Consider the following 16,259-nt stretch of genomic DNA (forward strand, 5'->3'; position numbering starts at 1 on the left):
AAGGAATTTGACAGGACAATTGTTGAGAAGTGAAATAAGAAAATAAGAACATCAAGATGGCAACAAGTGATGTCCAAAGTCACCAATCATAAAAGAAAGAAAACAATGAACTATATCAGAATGACATTATTTACAAATCTGAAGACTTCAGTTAGATCAACACTATCATTAACACAGACCACATTCATGCACACATACACACCACTAGATGGAGACTGACTGAAAAGAAGAGAGGGATGAGAAGTTGAAGGGTGAATTTAGTTGGCATAGTCTGTAGCAACGCAAACAACTGAAGAAAGGACTTGCACTTGGAATAAAATGCAGTAGTGCTGCCCTTTGGAGTGAATCTAATCTGATCTCTGATCTGAGGAAATAAATCACACACTGAAATGGCATGTGCTTTTGTCGACTTCCATGGCAACAGAATGTGGTGTCTCACCAGAAGTAAAGTAAAAGGCAGGATATCTGACTGGGTCCTAGATAACAGAGATGAACATGAAACAAAATATTGTGACAAGGGGGCATGTGTCGAACTTTCAACATTATCCCAAAATAACGAGACCAAAATTGATGTACTAAGGATTATATACAGTGTATATATATATATATATATATATATATATATATATATATATATATATATATATATATATATATATATATATATATATAGTCAGGTCCGGGGTGAACAGATGATTTTCCAGTATCAGAGAAGAGGGTAATCCAAACTTGAAAAATTACGCCTGAACTGGAACCGAATGTGGAGCATGGAGAGCACCATTGCTCATAGAGGGTTATTGTATGGTCTTGGCGAGGAGCACCAATGATGGAATATTAAACTGAATCTCCAACCTACAACTTTGTCCTATGGACATGACCATCAGATCTACATCTCTACATAAGAGATCTTTGCACTATCCGAGGTTTCCCAACCCATGCAACTGATGGGCTGGTCAAGGGATGAAAACAGATTCTGGGTAAAAATAAAGGAATAGATTTAAATGAAAAAAGGAACCTGGGCAGGACATTTATTTTAGGGTATTTACTCTGGCTTGTAAAAACAGAGGCTGAGATCTCCATGTCTGTAGACGTAGTTTAAGTTTGGTAAGTCAAAGAGAGATATTTGTGTGCAAAGGTGGAAGATAAAGTGCAAGATATTTGTATTTCTAAGTATCTAAACCCTTTTGGAGCAAATGTGAAAGACATTTGATTGATTGGTTGAGAGCTAAAACTAACGAATAAACAGGGTAACTGTTCTGCGAATTGACTTAATAGCTTGAACAGGACCGAAAGGCTTTCTGGAGTGACAGGATTGGAGGAAGAGAGCTTCCTGGATTTGTCAAATATAACAAACCATCAACAAATGAACTACACAGAAAAGAAGGCACATATCTGTCTGGTCGCATGGGACAAAGGGAAATAATCTGATCTAATGCCAATGGTACAGACACTGGATTGTCTGGAAAGTGTGTAGCAATCTTATCCAAGATATGTTTCCAAACCCAAATCTCTGTAGCACCAAGTAAAGATAATTCCACTCAATGCGTTCAAACTCCATTTCTGCATCCAACATGGCAACATCCTCAGGAGCAGCGGAGGAGTGTTTAGTGACAACTACATTTAAAAGAGTACAAATACTGAGAAAGAGCTGGAACTCCTTCGCAACGCTATTTTTTCATTTGAGATTACATCAGGAACAACATTCTCTAGACAAAGAGAGCTTTGACCAAACTCTTAACATCAACAACGGCATTTAGAAGAGAGAGGGGCCTATATGAAGTGGGGTCTTTATCTCTCTACAAAAGAAGAGATATAGATGCTTGATGGGGGCAAAGCCCCAATTGACAAGGATGCCTCGTAAACTGATAGGAGAAGGGGTGCCAGCTTATCTATGAAACTCTTATCGAACTCAACAGGGAATCCATTGGAACCAGGAGACCCATTACTTTGTCTTAATAGGTGCATCAATCTCTTCTAAATTCAGGGGAGAAGAGAAAGTATTTGTGACCCTTGGGTCAATGACTGCAAGGCTCATACTTTCAAGACATACTAGCATCATCCAGTACTGACTCTGACTGGTAAAGCTTAGAGCAAAATGACTTAAAATTGTGTTGTCTTAAAGCAGGGTTGCCCACAAATTTTCATATTGCGAGCTACTTGTAAGATGACCAAGTCAGAAAGATCTACCTCGCCCCGAGTGTAATTTGTTGACGGGGGGGTGGCAAACATAAATTGTTACCGGGGCGGTGTATATATACAACCGTCAGAGCAGATGGACGATATCCTGTCATTCATCCACTACTTTTTAATGTCATGCGATCTCCCCGCATTCCTTCGCGATCGACCGACACTTCCGTAATGGGCAATCGACGTAATGGGCACCCTCCTGTCTTAAAGTGTTGACTTAAAATGCACTACTGCTATTGAATTCTTAATTTGAGGGATTAAATGGGATGCAGCCTGTGTCTTTGACTGATGGACCAAAAGTCTTGAAGGGTCTACTGGGTTTATATTAACGGTACATATTAAGTCTACTGGGACATAGAAGCCTGGGTTAACAAATGGGAATCTGAATGATCCAAGAATGGGTCAATAGTGGTATTAAGGTTTCCACCCATGATCAAGAGATGGGTGGTTAAGGCAAATACCCTATTCATAAAGTAGACGTTACTGAAATTGGGATCATAGATGTTTACCAGGATGTGATGAGTTGTGCTGCTTTGTTAAAAGAAATGCTACCTTAACGAGAATCAGTATGGGCACTTGCATGTCGGAATCGTAAAAATGCAATTCCCTTTTTACTAGTTGGTATCTGCAGTAACTGTAGCTACTATTTATAAACTATTAAAATCAGTTAACTCTTTCCTCTCATCTGGGATGTAATCTCCTCAATCAAATAATTTGTGTTCTTCAGGCTGTTTCATAAGTTTCTCCTCCTTTAAGCTTTTCGGCTATGGCTTCTTTCATATTCTCCTGCCACAAATCACAAATTAGTTTATAAATAGCATCTGTGGGTCATAGTTTAGCTTCATAAGACTCACATCATAAGTAATTCACAGAGATTACTTAGTGTAGCAGCCCATAGCTTCAAAAAAGGACGCAAAGTGTGTTTAAAACTTGCTGACTATGATGTAAATACGAGCAGAATAAAATAGCTAAATATAACTCGCTAGCAGACCAGTAGAAATATTTGCACGATTAACACAATATTAAGAATATTTGCATGATTAACACACATGCAACCACAAATTAGATTGCAACTGTGACTTTGAATCTCTGCTCACATAAATGTAAAGGTTTTTTTTTTTGTATTTTTTTTTTTTTTACAGAAGACCAAAAAAAAAAAAAAAGCTAGGCTACTGGCTACTTACTAGCTTCCTGTGCTGCTGTGGCACAGCCTACGTTTCCGCTCTTAAATGAACAGGCTTAAATTAGGCAGCTGTACACTAAGTGAATGGTCATTTACACTTAGTCACTTCAATTCGGTCCTATTGCCACAGCTGTATTAAACACCTAGTCATGCATTAAAAACCTGGTTTTGTGAAAGAATGTGTTCTAAATCCAGCTCAATGAATTCAATCATGGTACTGTAATAGGAAGCAATTGTTGCAACATGTTAGTTTCTGACATTTCTTCCCTGCTAAATGTTCCACGACCACCTGTGCTTGGAATTATTGAAAAGTGGACACTTTCAGGAACCACAGCAACCACGTAGAGCTACAGAGCGGGGTCACCAAGTCCTGAGGTGCACATTGTGTAAAAGTCTGCTTTTACAACTCTGCTGACTCATTAGCTGCAAAGTTCAAAGCCTCCCCTGGTGTCACCATCAGAACAAAAACGGTGTGTGTGGGTTTTGTCGCAACTCTTGCATCACCAAGCACAATGCAGTGCAAATGTTCCATGAATGAGATGTCATAAAAGCCCCTGTAGGTGTAATGTGTAGGTGTCCCAATACTTTTGTCCATATACTGTATTTGTTGTATTTTTTTATATTGTTCTCCAGTCACATATTTAATATTGTCTATAATCTAATAGGACTGTATTTTTAGCAGCTATAAAACATAATGGACATAAGCTGTTTAAAATCTTTTTCACAGCTGTTGTATGTAGATCTTTTGGTGATGATGAAAAATAATTTTTTATTGTTATTATTGTATTAAAGTTTCAACTGATAGACATTTAATTTCATAAGAAACATTTAAATAATAGTTTGCATTTATTTATAGTTTCGCCACATTTTCAAGACTCCACACTGGAGGCACAGAAGGATGCCATATCCTTCTGCATCACATTCTTGAAAGGATTTAGTTGACTGCCAAACTGTGTAGTCTCAGTGCAAACACAGGCAGCACAGTACAAAGATGCAAATCAGAGTTGAGAATATATTATACATTTGAACTATGGAACCCAATTGACGATGCTGCCCCATTTTACACTCTTGCAACAAAGAGAACTGCTGCTTCTCAGCGCCCAAAGGCATACTTATAATACATAGAAAAACTGACCATCTGTGCTGTTCACTACTTGCATTACGGCTTGGTCTTCTGTTGTGATTGTCACTTCAAAACTGGTTTTGCATTACCTCCGTTTCCTGCCTAGATAACCTGTGCATCACAGGATTTAATTCCTCTGGCACACAAGGAATCACATCAGTAGCAAATATTGGGCAGTCAGCAAGCCTAGATGATGTCCATCTGTAGTTCCCTCTCTGGTGAGAATGGAGGAAAGGCAGTATCCAAAAATGCCATTGGAGTTCTTCACTCAAGCAAAATATCAAGCAGTTATTCATTTTCATGCTGCATAGCCAGTAGTGCCTCACCAGAGAGCTGCTGCTGACAACAGTGCATAGATGTTCACACGTTAAATTCTCCAAGTGGAGAATGACATGGTTCCTTCCATAATTTAACATCGGTGAGTAAATGCCGAACTGGCCTCCAGTGTAAAAGTGGGAGGAAAAACAAAAAAATAAATTGTGACTTTAATGGATTAAGGTTCAAATCATTCCCTACATGTAGTATGCGACACAAATACTTGTTATCATTCCATCCACTTTGAGAGCCCATTCTTTATGCATCTCATTCAGAAAATGTAAATAAATTCCTTCCTAGAAGCAGTGAGCAAATGGCCCTACTTGGCACTTAAATAAGTGCACCATTCATTTCCACTTTAGCTCAAATCACAAAAGAGTTGGATTAAGATGACTAAAAATGCTGAAAATGTTTCAGAACCACTTTCTGGAAAAGTCTTATTGAGCATTTATTCTTATCAGATAATTAACCTTTGGCTCTGCTCATCCAAGGGCCACTCACGTTCGTTACTGCTATTAGGACGGCATCATATATATATATATAGACAGAATGGTAATGAGCTTTAGTTTAGTACACAGCGCACTCACTCTCAGTGACAGGAACTAGGACAAGCACAGAGATAATCATAGATATCTTCAAAGACAAAATAACGATCTCCAGAGCTAATTGCAAAAATCCACTCTTTGCCTGTTGTATTATTCATCTTTCCCTAGTTTTCAGTCCAGTGACAATATATAAGATTTGGTTTTCACAGTGACCAGGGCACCACATCTAGCCTCTACAACCTTTTAAAACAACACTTAGGAACGGCGCTTAAAAGGAAAGTTCCAGTGTTTATCTCTATCTGTACCTTCCATATCTTCCATATTATTATTAATTACTGGAGACAATTTCAACACACTGCAGGTACTTAGAAATGAATGAAAAATGCATGAAGGTACATTTACTGAGGCTAGTTGCTGAATTTCATCAATGAACAAATGTGATTCCTGTATTCCAAACACGTGGTTTTGCAGAAGGCTTTCAGGAAGTTAAAAATATCTGTAAAAATGATGATGATGATAATCCAGCATGACACACTCCATTCTTGTCATGTTTCATGGGGGTGAGGAAAGCAGATACATTCACCTTAGCAGAATTATTAGAAATACCTTGTGGCTGCAGTTAGAGACCATAGTTCATCCTTCGCTATGAACAAATGGTGAGTTTGTGACGATGGCACCATTGATGACTGGACAGACTTGGTCATCAGCCTCCTCCTCAGCATGACCCAGCAGTCATGCTGACCCGTCAGGTAAAACCTGCACTAAAAACTACACTCACTACCATGTCAGTATCACTTCTGTTTTAAGACTGACCCACCACCCAAATCATGTGTAGTCAGAACTGATGAACAGAAGAGAGTGTACCTAATCATCTACTATATAGAAATGGATTTTTGCTAAAACGAATGTCAATAGAACAACGTCTCCACAATAGCAACACCTGAATTAATAATCCCTTGGTATTGTTCTAGTAGACAGATGACCCATAAACAGATGGCCAGATTTCCAAATTCTCGGACAACACACATCCGTCACTCAGATATACACACTGAAGAAAATGCCAGGTAGCAGAGAGCAAAAGCACGTGTTGCCATATAGAGAATAACATTAGCAAAGCAATCAGTTTAGAGCTCTGGCTCTCTCTCTCTCTCTCTCTCTCTCTCTCTCTCACACACACACGTACCTGGGATATGAATGCACTGGGAATGCTCACACACTACACTCTTCCTGTCTTATACACACAGGCACAAAATCTCACAATGGTCACCCTGATCTAGCGACTGACCTTTCCTCAGCATGTCCTGGTAGACAGAACGAGACTCGCATGCATAACAGCAGACCAGAATCAGGCCCATTGCCACAGCTATTACAAATGGATCAAGCTGCTCTCTTATTAAGATGAGGCAACAAAAAGCTATCCTGCAATTATCAACCTCTTTCCTCAAAGCCAAAGGTAGTGAGTTAGAAATGCCCTCCAGGATACACTTATTATTTTCTGATCAAAGCAGCAGAACAAATGTGCAATTCTGAAAGGCAGTGCAATGAGATGTGAGGTTGGTTGCAGCTGCACAGAGTTATACAGATAGGATACACATGAGCATATGAACAGATTTCTACAGTGTGACTAACAGATGTAGTGATCAAGAAATGTTAGTTATTTATTCAAGCTTTTAAATGATGAGTCATTAATTACTGAATGTTGAATTTTTCATTTGCGTCCAATTTCACATACAGCGAAAGCACATGCCTACAAAGAGCATAGGAACATGTTCGTATACAGCACGACTGAGGCAGATGCTGACAAAGGAGAGGATCATCACCAGGAGAGGGGTCATAACCAGGAGAGGGTTCATCACCATGAGAGAATCCTAACCAGGCTGTGTTTGCTTTGGGAACTCTCAGATGTCTTGGTAAGCTGCGCACAAGTGGCATGTTTGTATGTTGGATGGAGATGATGTGTGTACATATTTCACAGGAATCAAGAGGATGAGGGCAAGCATGTGGTGGTTTGTTGTTGAAAGAGGGGACACACACACACTTCTAGTTTTTCAATCTGGTGATTTAGATAAAACGATATGTTGGCCTGAGTCAGTGTGTTGAAATGACATCTAATAGCAGTGACAAGTGACTTATAGTAAACATTATTAACTGAGATTAGATCTGAGCATGGCGTATGTAATCCAGCAGATCATACTTATGAAAGAGACAAAATGCAGCAGATAAACAAAAAGCATAAAAATGCTTTTAATGCCCTTTGTTTCACACTTGAAACACATCTTAAAACTAATGAAAAATTAACAGAATTCTAGTCACATCACCACTGATGTTTATATATTTTGTACATATAGCAGAGATGGACATGGTCAGCGACAATACTCACGTTGACACAATGCTCAATTGGTACTAATGGGCCCAAAGTGTGCCTGGAAAATATCTCAATACCTCCTTGAGGCCCATCTGCCTCAAGGTTCGATGTGTTATGCACTCAGAGATGCTCTTTTGCATGCCTCGGTTGTAACGACTGGTTATTTGAGATACTGTTGCCATTCTATCAGCTTGAACCAGTCTGGCCATTCTCCTCTGATCTTTGGTATCAACAAGGCATTTGTGCCACCAAAACTGCCACTAATTGAATATTTTGTCATTTTCTGACCATTTTCTATAAAACCTAGAAATGGTTGTATGTGAACATCCCAGTAGATGAGCAGTTTGTGAAATACTCGGGTGAGTCTGGCAACAAGAACAATGCCACATTCAAAGTCACTTAAATCACTTTTTCTTCCCCATTCTGATTCAGTTTGAACTGCAGCAGATCGTCTTGGCCATGTCTACATGCGCTGCTGCCATGTGATTGGCTGATTCGACATTTGCGTTAATGAGATGTTGGATAGGTGTGTGTCCATATACAGCAGGTATCACCAAATGGCGGACCGCGGTCCGGATCCGGACCCGAACGCCGTCCGGAGAATTCCAAGAGTGTGAAAAGCTATTTTGAAGAAACTAGAATATATCTATATCTATCTATACACACACACACACACAGAGTAAAGGTAAAGTTGTGGTATTATACGATATTTCGAATACTGCAAACTGTAAAAAGTTTCAGCCCCTTTTACTTGATCTTAAAATCGTGTAGTCTAAAGAAATAGCAACTGCATTATGGTTATAAGTACACCCATTCAAAATGCCTAAAATTACAAGTAACAATTACTTACAAAGGAAGGGATTACAAATAAATCCATAATCCAACCTTTGACACTATGCAGTGAATTAAATGTCTTTTTGGTAAGCCCTTAGTGACAAGGAACTACCGATCTACTGCTGAGTGAATGAGACAGAAGAAAGAGAATACGAAAGCATTTGAAATAATCATACTGAGAAAGTGTTCTTTGTTGCCATGACAAGCTAAGGTGTGTGTGTATCTCTGCCTCTCTCTCTCTCCCTCCCTGAGGGTTCACATGTATGCGCAACTGATTTTTGGGTCTAGTGATAAGCTCCTGCCTCAGTACCTCACGAGCCCTAAGCCCCGAAGCTGCTCAGCTCTGTCCTGCCACAGATGACAAGTGCAGGATGTTTCCAGACAGAGCGAGATGACACGTGCCCCCACCCTGTGGCCTGGTGCATGGAGACTGAAAAACAGCACGAGTTTGAGGAGGAAAGAAAAATGGCGGTAGGAGGGAAGGAGACGGGTGCAAAGGGAAAGGCGAACACAGCCCGTGTGCCTAAAAGGACAGAATCGAACCCTTAAAACCCAGCGAAAGAGGAGCAGTGAGTGAAAAGCAGGCTCCCCGTGTGCGTGAGAGGCGTAGCGGCAGGGAAGAAAGCATCGCTTTGGCACCGAGCTGTACCTTGGCAGCTTTTGACACCTGCATGCGTTCCCCAGGCGATCCGGGCTACAATGGGCCAAGTACCGTGGAAGGGTGCGAGACTTTCTGGCTCGGTGCTGCTGACTAAAGTGCCGTTTGGCTGGTTCGAACGACTGTGGCTGGTTTGACTGGTTTGTGAGTGGCGTGCTCCCATCCCTCCTCCGGGTCCCTCGCACGCAGCCCCGACTGGATTAGCGGCCGTCTGCCATACACTTCCGAACAAACACTGAATCAATCTGAACGTTGTTCGTAGCGGGAAGCACACACGCAAGACGGCAAAGGACAGACACATTCGACAGCTCAGAGACTCGACAAGATGAAGCTACTAAACAAGGAGAGAGCCAAGAGCCACAGGCTGAGCACTGGAGAACTGGATGCAGTTTTCTAGTGTCAGCATGGGTGAAGGTTGAGGGGTGATCAACGTATGAAATAATTCTCTCTTGCTGCTCCACTTTCCTAGAAAAACAGCAATGCACAACACCGAGTGCCAAGACCAAAATGGTATTCCGATTAAATGCATTTGAATGATAACATTGAGAAGTATTTTCAGGCTAACAAGCTCAAATCCGAACAATGCATCAGGTGCATGTGTTATATCGTAAAAGGCTTGGAAAGCCAATGTAATCTTCAAGGTCAAGGCTAGCTCAGTGGTTATCGCACAGCTGGGGAAATGTAAAGTTGGTTTACATTAGAAGAGAAGTCACGTATCCTTTCAAAATTCAAACCTGGTGAATGAATATCCTGCTACTATACTACAACTATATGCTACTATACCATACAGCTGTTGGGCAAATACCACACCAAGAGCGCCACCTTGTTTCTTTGCTCCAGAGTATCACCTTTCGATCTTCCCTATAGGTATGTCCAACCCTCTTTTTTCAAGCAAGGGGAAAGGAACATTTTTATGAATCATATTCTGTATAAACACCAGAACCTGTAAGCAAAAGCATCAAGACCCTCTGAAAGTCCTTAATTCTTTTTTACAGAGCTAATCCTCTAGAGCTAATATAAACCTGCTAATCTTTTACAGAGAAGTAGACCAAGATAGCATCAAGAAGAATGTGTGGACTTATTTCTAAAAGTGAACTCATTTATGACAGAGGGTTGTACATGTCAGGGCTTAATGAGGAATTTAGAAAGTCATGTGATTGAACTTCAAACCTTTTTCAAATATTTAAATCTAAATTCTCAATTTCAACTGTGTACTGGGGTGCAAAAACTGAATTACATTAGAAAGCTGAAATGATCAAGTCAGCTTTGCTTTTTTTTTTACCTAATGAAATTTGTGCATTCAGACAATTGATCAGTTGAAGTAGTCATCATATGGATGTGTGGATCTTGTCATTTTTATTGTTTCAGAAAAGTGAGAGTGTTTTCAATATTTCAGTGATAAAATAATACATAGCAGATATTTTCTACACAGACAATCTTTATTTAAAAATCCACTATTTACAAAACCCATAATGAAGCCAGACAGCATTCTGTGAAGGTATAAAAGTCCTGTTGCTCATTCACGTTTAACTGAGTCCAGGTGTTTCTCCAGTTTTTTCCACTGAGCCCAGATTTGAATGACTGCCTCTTGCTTGCAGGATCAGCGCAGACCTCTCTGAGCAGCCCACAGCACAGCGGCTGCCTCCTGGTCTAGCGGCATCTGCGGAGAGAAATTTAGAAAAATGACACGCCTCACCCAGGAGGAATCCTCAGGTCAATTGAGCGGAAGGCAAGATAAGGAAAGAGAAATGAGCAATACGTGCATGCGGAGAAATATCAAACCTCTGCTCTCAACAATGAGCTCAGTCACATGTGTACCAAAAGCTCATGGCACAATTACCATCAATTTAAAAATGGAATTATTCAGTTGGGTGATTTCATTATCCATGCATGCCCAATTGTATCCATTTCACCATGAAGAGTCTTTCAGCTTTTTCCATTGTTAGTGTGAATGTTTGGTCTCTACACAAGAAAAAAAAAAACCAAACAAAAAAAAAAAAAAACAATATTCACCATAATGATGATGAATGGCTGAGTTTCCATACAGACATCTGAACCAAAGGGACTATGGTGGATTCAAGCCTGCCATATGTGAAGGTCCTCAGAAGGAAGCTCTGTGAGGTTCAAGACTTTTTCTTTTAAACAATCAGTAAAAGTCAGATCTAATTCTACTCCCTTCATGGAGCTTGCTTGTTATATAATGCACATGACATATTACGGTGGAAACACTACATTTCACTCCTGTTAGCCCTTCTGCCCTCTGTCTGGGATTCTCCCTAGCATTTCGGGTAACTTCTCTTGGCTAGATCAGATGGCTTTCAACAGGAAAAAATAAACAAACTTCTAAATCAATTAACAAAGCTAAACTGATGCTGGGCCAATAACCCGCCCACGGGACATCCTACTGGAGGTTTCAAAAGATGACGAGCGGAAGAGCGCTGCTTTTAGGACAGAAGAACAGGAGACACGCACGAGGCGGCGGGTGAGTAGACGGTGTCCCTAGAGGACAGACATTTCATCTTGTGGCGTACACAGCACATGGGAAAGAATGGAGTCTGTAAGAGACCCACAGCACTGGGCCACATTAACACACATTAACACACCACCACACAACTGGTCTTCCTCGCATGCTTAGACGGAGAATTCCTGCAGCACACCGACAGCCAACAACGGCTTAGCAGGGTGAAAACTATATCTGTGGTATGCACTAGTACATGCTGATGACATTTCATATTCCCCCTGCTAATAATGGACACATGATTTGTGAGGATTTGGCCGAGGGTTTCTTTTACGCTGGTGCCATGGCTGCAAGCATGGGCCGCGTGACTAGGGGTTTGGGTCTCTCTTCACTTCTCCATCACTCTTTCCCACCAGTCGACTTTTGGGTTTTGATGCCGTCTGACATTTGTTGACATCTCATTTCATCAGCCCCATCTCACCTGAGATATTTAAGACCCTGTGTACCCTTGAGCAAATCTGACAGCATTTCCTCAGCTGTTTTTAATAAGATAAATGATGCGTCATGCATTAGGAAAAAAAATGAGCACTGAAGAATGCATTAGGAAAAGCACACATTCCCAAACGACAGCATCTCCACCAGACCTCTGTTTTCCAAAGACTTCAATTTCCATCAAAGAGACGTACACATTTGAAACAAGCAGAAAAAAAAAAAAACAATTCATGGCAACAATAAAACCAACATGAATCTTAATTACACCAATCGAAAAATGTTTATTTAACTACTACACATCATTCCCACATCTGTCTGGACCGGCGCACCTCGCCAGCACTCCGCACACAGCTAAGCTGTTCGGAGCTGGATCGTACCGCAGACGGGATGCCAGTCACGCAGTGCGCCAGGCCAGTAGCGTGCGGTCAGGGACCGGGGGAGCGTCTGCACGCGCCGACCCTAGGACCCCCGCAGTGAAGGGGACGTCTCCACACAATCACCTGCCCCACACGTGGACTGATGACGCACGCTTGTCATTACAAGGGCTTTAGTGCAGGGGCAGTAAGAGGGCTCAGCCCATATGTTTTCATTAGACTCAAACACTGGAGACCCGTGGAAGGCACATCCCTCAGGGGCAAAGCAGACAGAGGGACTATTAATCTCAGTCACAGCACAACGCCGGAGGACAATGAGACCATCTGAAAAGCCATTAACAATAACGCTTCTTTGTAGGCCTAGGTGATTCCTGCAGCATTATTTGCAGGGCAATTACAACACTTTAGCAAAATCTGATGATACTGATATTTTCCAGGTAAGTTCCTAATTGATATCTGATCAATTAACCTCATCGTAAACGGAGGCGGTTCGGGGAAGCTGGACGAGAAGACTTGTGGGCCAAGGACCTTTTCCTATAAAAGGGGAACAGTTGAAGACACTACAAATTGAAATGTACATGCAAGACCAGCGTTTACCCTTGGGCATGTGAAGGGCGTTTCGTAAGCCACTGAATAAATGAGTATCTTCCAAAGATATACTTAAATAAATACTTTCAAATTATACATAGATTCGATGAAACCTCATCATGAAGCCACACTTTTAACTACTGTAGTGAATGATTAAATCATCATCTATTAATTTAATAACTGCATGTGTAAAATAGTTGAATGCTTTATATAAAAAAAATAAAATAAAAATAAAAAACCCAAAAAGAGCACAAGAGTGATGTTATCTGATTTCTGATCTCAGGATCTCTCAGATTTCAGGCGTCCACACTTGCGTGCGCATCACAGCGGTCAACGCACACATGGGAACAGGGCACTCCCTCTTGCATGGAAAGACATCTCTCCCATCAAAGGCCCCTCCTCATATGCACAGGAGAACGGTGGGCTGTGTTTACACTGCACCACCAAGGAAAACACAGGTGGCGAAGTGGCGGAGGCAGTGCTGCTGTAGAGAGGGTACGTGCGTGTTGTCGGTCACACCCACGCGAGGGTACGTGCGTGTTGTCGGTCACACCCACGCGAGGGTACGTGTGTGTTGTCGGTCACACCCACGCGAGGGTACGTGTGTGTTGTCGGTCACACCCACGCGAGGGTACGTGCGTGTTGTCGGTCACACCCGCGCGAGGGTACGTGTGTGTTGTCGGTCACACCCCCGTGGACGCACTCTTACGCCCTTTCGTTCTCTCTCCTTTGCCCTAGCAGCTCCAGTGAGGGTGTTAAAGCTGTGGCTGGGGTTTGTGATGCAGGCTGAAAGTTATAGATAAGCCTTCTCCAAGAAACAACAACAACAAAACTCAATCTGGCAAAATAACACATCAGCCCTGCCCGTCAGTCATACGAAGCTCTGAAGTCTTATGGGGTAATTTAACCACAAAAAGATGCACAGTATTCCATCTTTATGGTTCAACAGACAACGATGAAGCCACTATTAGACAGATCCATTCCCCAGAAGAGGACGTGCAATGCAGCTAGGAGCTCGGTCTCCGCAGATTTGCCTCGTATCTTACTGTCAAAGACCCAATCCATGCACCATGAAAATTAAAAGAAAGCAGAGACCTACAGTTATGAGGAAGATGTAAACTTGCCATGCAAGTAATGGTGCAGTAAAGAAAAGCATCAAACATACTATTATTTCCAACACGTGAGAAAGCGGCATAGCTGTTCAGGGGCCGTGTTTCGTGTTCCGCTCCATGTGGCGGCTCTAGAGGTCCCTGACCTGAAGGTTAACAAGCTGCATCATCAATATGGCACATTAATGTTCCATGACCCTGGGAGGATGTAAAACTTGCCATAACCCAGCATGGGGAACAGCTCTGCTCCCATTGGCTGGTTTGGAGACGCATGATACGAAGTCGCATGTTGAACAAGTTGGTTCACAAGGGAAATTGGCTGAATACGACTCTCTGGAGTGAAGCTTGTGGGAAACACACAAAGCCTCACATCTGCTGTGACGAGTATGTAGTAGATTCATATCAAAACAACAAAACCAACCACCAGGAACTGTGAATGAACTCCATCTAATACTTTTGGTGACCAGGCTTCAGAAAGCCTAGGGAACAGCTGCTGTGCCTTTGTTTATATATATAAAGAATTAAGAATATTCCTGAGAGTGAAGTCTACGCAAAAAGGTTTGGCAGAGATCAGGGCCGCAGGAGTACCAGACATTTCATTCATAGATGTTGTGGCTTCGGTCTTATCTGATATGTTGACAAAAGAGCTCTGTTTTCGTTCTGGTTAGCACAGCCCTGCCGTCTCACCTCAGCCCTGCTCTCTGCTGCCCTGCTGCCGCCCAACGCCCCATTTTCATTAGAGCACACTGGACCAGAGGATCCTGGAGATGGGTCTGATGGAAATGCTTAAAAGTGAACCCACCCACATGGTCACCACTTCCAAGTTCTACATCACTGAAAACCAGCTACTCCTTCATAACATATTACTCACCTAACCACACATCTGTGGAGCACTCTCTTTCATACGCCGGTGTCCTACTCTTCCCTCGCAATGAAATTCCTCCAAGACCATTTTCTGATTTGTTGTCAAGGGCATTATTGTACCAGAGAAAAGGAAGTCATGAAATGTGATTGGAGAGAGACTGAGAGAGCATATGATGTGAATATCTACAGACCTTTTTTTTGTTTTTTATAGACATATGTCTAATTTGTACAGAACTCACTCTGAGCAGGAGGAATTGTTCCATCATGGGCATTGAGCGTCTTTCCATCCAGACAGACTGGCCACAGAAAGGTCATATTCCCTCCACATGTCCCAGTAATGCATAAACAGTGTGGTTTAACCACTGGCTAAACTCCACGTACAACTACTCTGCAGGAGGGGTTGTTTACGAGCCAAGAAACTGCTCGATATATCGCAAAGGACGTGACTTATGGAAAACAAACAAACAAAAGAGTGGCAAGTCTGAAGCATGCCTTGAGCGAGGGATCTGTGCAATCGGGAAATAAATGAACAGATTACAAACTGTGAAAGCCGACATAAGTGGGCGTGGTCCCAGCAATGCTGATGACTTCACAAGATCGCTGTTTTGGATTGGCTGTGGTCCTTTTAAATTAATTACATATAAGAGAGGTATTTTAAAAACAACTGTTAGTTTTTTACAATTTCAGCAATATTTTTAGTGTACAAGATTAAATTGAAGAAGGTTCACTTACTCAGGATGCGTCTATGAAGTCCTCAACTGAAAACATCAGAAATTGAGCTACAAAACAAAATAAAGAAAATGTTATTTAGCTTTCTGTGCGGTCTGAAGATTTTCAGCAGTTGAGATGTGTGTGAATGTTATTTGGTCTAGTCAGAACACCTAGAAGGAACAGGGGGAAAAATACAAACAAGGTGAAAAAAAGTGGCATGATGAAAAATAGGCCAAGGCGAACCTTAATCTGTCACTACTTCAAAATAAAACCGACCACGTCTCAGACATCTGTTTGTTGTCAAATGTGTTTACTATGCAGCCTTTCACTTTCCTATTTGTGTCTCAACTGTTTGTCATTTCTTTTAATGGTTCTCTCTGCCAGCAGAAGCGAGGTGTTTGCTAAAGAACCCTGAGTCATTCTCTGAGACAAAGGAAGACTGGGAATCTGCTG

General features: G+C 41.7%; 1 protein-coding gene across 2 annotated transcripts in view; it reads right to left on the reverse strand.

Annotated features, from left to right (window-relative positions):
• Nucleotides 1–10,628: 10,628 nt before the first annotated feature.
• The window catches only part of rad18 (RAD18 E3 ubiquitin protein ligase), a 49,716-nt gene continuing 44,085 nt past the window's right edge, over nt 10,629–16,259 (reverse strand). For both annotated transcript variants that reach the window (XR_013132754.1, XM_077014381.1), the window contains exons 12-13: nt 15,828–15,874; nt 10,629–10,870 (exon numbers count right to left, since the gene is read on the reverse strand). Coding sequence is in view for 1 of the 2 variants with exons in the window: in XM_077014381.1 (XP_076870496.1) it covers nt 15,850–15,874 (25 nt within the window). In the remaining variant the exon portion in view is untranslated. The remainder of the gene's footprint in view (nt 10,871–15,827; nt 15,875–16,259) is intronic.

This window comes from Brachyhypopomus gauderio, chromosome 8, assembly GCF_052324685.1.
Source record: "Brachyhypopomus gauderio isolate BG-103 chromosome 8, BGAUD_0.2, whole genome shotgun sequence".
NCBI classification, from domain to species: Eukaryota; Metazoa; Chordata; class Actinopteri; order Gymnotiformes; family Hypopomidae; genus Brachyhypopomus; species Brachyhypopomus gauderio.